Consider the following 6,006-nt stretch of genomic DNA (forward strand, 5'->3'; position numbering starts at 1 on the left):
CTATTCACAACAAACTCAAGCTTACTTGTTCTAACTTTTTCTAGAGCCTTGGACAATCCATATAAACCTCAATTTCCATAATTTGATTGCTAAGGAACAAACATGAACAAATCAACATGAACTTGCAAGTTTAAACTACTCAGCCAGCGTCCATCGTTACAAAATTGTCCAATCATAATTTTATATTCCAAAACCTGGTCCTATGCCCTGATGCAAAAGAAATGAAAATTTTATCCTCAAGTCCGTCAGTTCTCCTACCGTCCTACGTTTAGGATTATCTGTGCTATTGATGAAGAAGAAATGATTTAGTATTACAAAATCAAGCAATAAAAAATGTTTGGCACCACATATTGATGATGTTTTCTCAGTCTTGAGTGATAATCAAGACTATCAAAAAGAATAATATCAAAAGAACATTGTCCATCATTAAATTGACAAAAAAAAGGGCAGCCCGGTGCACGAAGCTCCCGCCATGCGGGGTCCGGGGAAAGGATCCATTGTACGCAGCCTTACCTTGCCTTTGGCAAGAGGCTGTTTCCAGGATTTGAACCCGTGACCTCTAGGTCACATGGCAGCAACCTTACCGTTGCGCCTAAATTGACAAATGAGCAAAAATTCTAAATGGATAAGGAAGGTGGTGGATGCCAACAAGCGCAAGACAACACCAAGTCTAATATAATTAACCTTATTCACCTTCAAAGCAGATGAAGTTGAGAATTACTACCTTTTACTCATATATGAGCAATTGAGCATAAAATAAGAATGATCAATAAATGAGAAGAAAGTTTATAGAAAAGCCAGAAGGAATATTTATAAGACCTGATCGAGCTTGTAATAACCCTGACTATCAGTAATTGTCTTCAACTGACCATCCACCAAAATTTGTGCACTTTCTACTCCAATGCCAAGGTCATCTATTACACGACCACCAATAGAAAAACCAGTAACCTAGTCAAGAAGAATCAATGGCGTCAATCCTATAAATCAAAATTAAATCTGAAACTTGAGGAAGAAAAAGAATGAAGAATGTAACCTTAGTTCATGTATGGTGAATGATAAAGACACAGAAGAGAGACTACTAAAGCATTTTAATATGATGACTATATGAGAAAAAGCACAAGAACAAGGAAACAACACCTGTCTAAGAAAAAATTGCATTCGTATAAGCAAATATTTATACTGCTGGTGATTTATAAATCAACTATGGTAATTAAGCATGATAAGAATTACTTAAAATACATGAAAGCAAACAACAGTCCGCCAAACTTATTAGCTAATACCACTGCATGATGACATGAAAATTATACAAGGAAATGTATCCGACAACAAACACAACCCAACCTTGTGTAGAAGCATGATACGCAAAAATGAAAGAAGTTTTAGATTAAATCAGTGAGCTTTTGTTCTAACTGATGTGACATTCTAAGTCCACTCCACCTATCACATCAATGATCACAATATGAGCCTGTTGTAGCCACTCAGAAAGACTCTGCTGCACTGCTAGACGCTTCCATGACCCAGCATCGTACCTCTGTTCATGACCTCCCTATTGATTTAGGCAAAGGTGATTTAAGCAAAGATATTTGTAGGCGTAGCGCCTCACATCCTTTGTCTCATTACTTATCCAGATACCATAAAAATGTTCACTGTATCTACAAGAAATTGTTCTTCCTATCATGCCCAAAACCCTCATTGCATGCTTTCCTTCTCCCTTTTCATCAATTTGTTAAGTCTTGTTGTATGCACCTATCATGCCCGAAACCCTAATTGCATGCTTTCCTTCTCCCTTTTCATCAATTTGTTACGTCTTGTTGTATGCATAGTCACAAGGAGAAGCCCACATAAGAGATTTGTTTCTGGCATATCTCTTCGTTCTCTCAGTCGCCACTAGTACTCTTGCAATGTGTTTTCCTTCTCTGTTTTCTTCAGTCCGCTGTGTGCTGCTCTATAAGCTGGTGCGGATAGATAGCCCACATGAGAGCCTTGTTCTGCAACCCTCTTTACCATTTCTCTATGAACGTGCTGGTGTTAAGTCAAGAAACTGATGCATGAGTTCTCTGTCAACTCTTAAAATTTCGTTTCTTCTGTGTGAGAGCATTTTTTTTTGTTTCATTATTGTTCTGTCATAGTTTTGTTTTCAATATTATGTAATGAGTTAGGTATGCATCATATTTATACTCCAGCTTTAGGTGAAACGTTAGAATTTTATATATGTCATGCAGTAGTCCCCTTACATATGTATATTCTGATCAAACTTATAAGCTAATCTATAATCAAATAATCATATGTACAACCATGTAAGTTGCATCTGCATAAAAGCTCAAGATCAAATGCTCGCTTCTAGTTGATCTCAATTCAAGCCTAATAAACTTTCTAACAAGCACATTTGAGCAATAAATTTTAGCAATTAACACTGGAATAATGATGAGCTCACGCTCAAGATCATTCATTCTTATAATGAACAATTTCAGGATCGATCTTAGCTCATTTAGCACCCACATGACTGTCTAGAAGCTCAACAATTCTTTGAAACTTATCCTCAAAGTCTAGATAAAGGTTCTCAAATAAATCAAAGTTGATAATCCTGAACTAAATTTCACAGATTTTAGGTTTCATTTCTGAATCTATTGAGAAGAATGCAATACAGTATATAATTTGTCATTCATTTATGTCCGAACAAGTAGGAGTGGTGCAGGCTTAAAAGACTGAATTAAACTAGGTTAGACAAAATACCAGAGCAACTAAATAAAAACCAAGATAAATATGACCTTAATTTGTTCATATGATACACCAATTTATAATAATAACAAACTGTTCCAAAATCCAAAGATTCAATGCAAGAATATTTATTATTTAGACGAGGACAAAAAAAAGCATCTATTATACCAGCAAATACTGACATGGGTTGATCTGTAGCTACTGTGGCTACAGTAGTAAAATGCAAGTGCAACCAACCAATAGAGTAAAATCTTAATCATGTATCCCTTATAATCATTCGAGCAAAAGGTTTGGCATGCAAACATCGTCTAGCCAAACAAATTAATGATGTATCCCTTTCAACTTGGAGAACCCAAGTATAAATGGATTGCGTCCAGACCCATTTCCCTTAGTGTTGAATAGTAGTAGTAGATATTTAAGACCCCTTTGTATAGATAGCATTCTTGTTGATCGCCTTTTATGTCTAATAGTAGTAGTAATGGTAGTAGATATTTTATGCTCTTAGTTGCTTCTTTGTAACATTTATTACCAAAAGCATATAAATATTAGAGACTATATAAAAGCAGAACAGATGTCAGGATGTTAAGTGATTTCTCAGTTTGGCAATTAAACCATTGGCAAAAGCAGTGATTTTTCTTATAGTTATGAAGGATGATGAAACTGCTTGAATTTATTCTAGTTCATGATGACCAGGGGGGCTTGTGCTCAACAACTGCCACGGAGCTGTAATCTATGACTTGCTAACTTATTGTCAAACTTATACAAAAAATAATTTTAAAATATAACAAAATATGGACACAATTTGCCGTATTTTAGTTTTTATAAACACGTTGGGAGACTTAAAACATTTAAATATTCTTCTGCAACTCTTTGAACATAACTGAAGTATTCATATTTATATTTAGAAAAAAGAAAATTTATCATACCTGGAACTTCTGGGAAACTTTCACATGATGATGTTCAATTGGAACAACCATTGAAGATGGTGAAACATCAAAGATTGTATTTTCTCCCTTGTAATAAGGCAGAAGTTCATAAACGCCTTTAACAGCATCAAAAGAGAAACAATTAAATTTACATTAAATCATGAGTATTATGTCATAAAGAACAGCAATGAGACTTCCGTTCTCTTTATCAGCAACTTGAAATAGCCTTTTATTAAGGTAGAGAGCTGCCTAATATTCCAGGCTATATACTAGAACTTTAGCATCAAAAAAAATCATAATAAGCATACTCTATTTATCTGTCAAAACAATACGGATGGTTCAAAGGAGCATAAAAAGTGTCATTTCATCCGAAATAAATCTTCAAACACTTGGCAATTGGAAGCAGAACACACAAAAAACTGAAAGATGCAAAAATATAATTATTGTAGACATACAATAAGTCACACAAGCAAAGAATCAAGCCGGATAAAATCATATTCCTGTTTAGTGCGTATGATGCACATGGATGATTATATAACAGCATACGAGTTCTTATTATGGAATTATTTAGCATCAACAAGACCTAAGAATGACAATTCAAGTATTTATCAAAAAAACCACAAAATGGTATACAACTAGAATGTACTCAATATGTAGCAGAAGAAACAACAAAGTTTATAGCACTTACGATACAAAAAACGTGTAGTCTTTACTAAGAGTTTAAAATACTCATTGTGCATAATTGACAAACAAACAAAATTAAATTGTTCATAATCCATATTCTTCACAATCTTTCTCAAAATCATGTTATTATTTATCAGTTTTTATAACGAGATATACTGGGATATGGAACAACTCCTTGGTTAGATCATATCAGTCCAGAATTCTATAGCTTGATGTGTGTCAGTTAGGTTAGGACCAGAGTCGATACAAGTTTTGGGTTCTCTTTTTTTCCAAAGATGGATCTTAACTATATGTGTTACAGCTTACAAGGATAGACCAACATCCATTCCTCTTATCTTGTTGATTACTCTTGTGAGCTATTCTAGGTTTGACGCCAAATGCAGGAAAGAAATCAAGGTTGTCAACTGGACTTTGACACCATGAATTGTAGTGTTCAACAGCCATCATCTAGTACTGAATCCATCACATACACCTTATCAATGCATGTGCTGAGCTCAGGATTCAAAAAAAAAAAAGAAAACAGTACAAAATAAAGCTATAATGAAATGCATACATTATTGCCTACAGAAGCTAAGCATTTCCGGTCCTATTAAGCTAAATCGATAAAAATAAATAAATCATATCCATCAAACAATAAAGTTACCACAAGGTAAAGATTTGAAGACAAATTTCCCTTCTGCATCAGAAATGGCATGGCAAAGAGCAGTTCGTTGCCCAGGTCCATTACCAGGACCTTGTGGACAATACACATCCACTACATCATCTGAATATAAAAAGATATGAACACCCACAATTGGATTTCCCTGCCATGGATAAGCAAAGTATCATTTCGGCAATATAAAGTGCAATTTAGTTAATAGTGATGTAGACTTCATTACAGGTAAATAGAGGAATGAGCTTCAAGTAACCATCACACGTATGTGACAAATACAGATGGTGAATATCATCATATTCATGTCACAATCACCATGTCATGAAGCTACTAACACTTAAAGAACACAAATTGCAGCAGATTAGAAGAATTTTCTGTACAAAATTGAATCTTAATAACATATAGTAATAGATATAAAGCAAGATAAAAACTACAACGACAAATGGACCTGCCAAAAATTGACTAATTTTTTTAACAATTTCATGAGAATTAAGATCTTAGTATCTATAGAGAATAAAAGGACAAAATTTAAATACCTGTGCAACCACAAAACCACGAAGATCATACCCATGCACGAAGAAGACATCATCTACCACAGCATTTCCAAAGCCTAAATTCACCTATAATAAAGCAATAACCACAACCATATCATCATAAAATTGTGATCTGCAAAAAGATTAAACTTTAGAGGATATCATACCTCTGGCGTGCCTCTAACTTCAACTTCTAAATTTGGATGTGAAGCGCCTAATTTATACTTTCCTGAGCAAGAAATTAAGTAAAAGAAAAATAAATAAGAAACCAATCCCAGAAGAGTAATAACTACTATAACAAAATGAGAAACAGTGGCACGATATAAGAAAATAAAAATTTATCATAGCTATTTTTTCCTTTATTTATAACACACTTATAAAAGGTTCAATGTTTTTGCTATGAATCTTGGACCTCCGCCTTAGAATATCAAATAATGCAAATGATAAGCATAACCCAACATTTAGCTCTATATAATATAGCAGATCTAACCAT

At 34.0% G+C, this 6,006-nt stretch overlaps 1 protein-coding gene across 1 annotated transcript; it reads right to left on the reverse strand.

Annotated features, from left to right (window-relative positions):
• Positions 1-819: 819 nt before the first annotated feature.
• Positions 820-5,742, reverse strand: LOC141817488 (uncharacterized; the record flags this gene model as incomplete). Its single annotated transcript, XM_074705131.1, has 5 exons — positions 820-948; positions 3,645-3,760; positions 4,972-5,131; positions 5,517-5,600; positions 5,681-5,742. Coding segments are annotated over 5 exons (551 nt in total), but the record flags the coding sequence as incomplete, so codon positions are not given.
• Positions 5,743-6,006: the final 264 nt, after the last annotated feature.

This window comes from Curcuma longa, unplaced genomic scaffold (assembly GCF_044706935.1).
Source record: "Curcuma longa cultivar G26 ecotype Majalengka, Jawa Barat unplaced genomic scaffold, ITB_CL_G26_1.1 contig_20708, whole genome shotgun sequence".
Lineage (NCBI taxonomy): Eukaryota > Viridiplantae > Streptophyta > Magnoliopsida > Zingiberales > Zingiberaceae > Curcuma > Curcuma longa.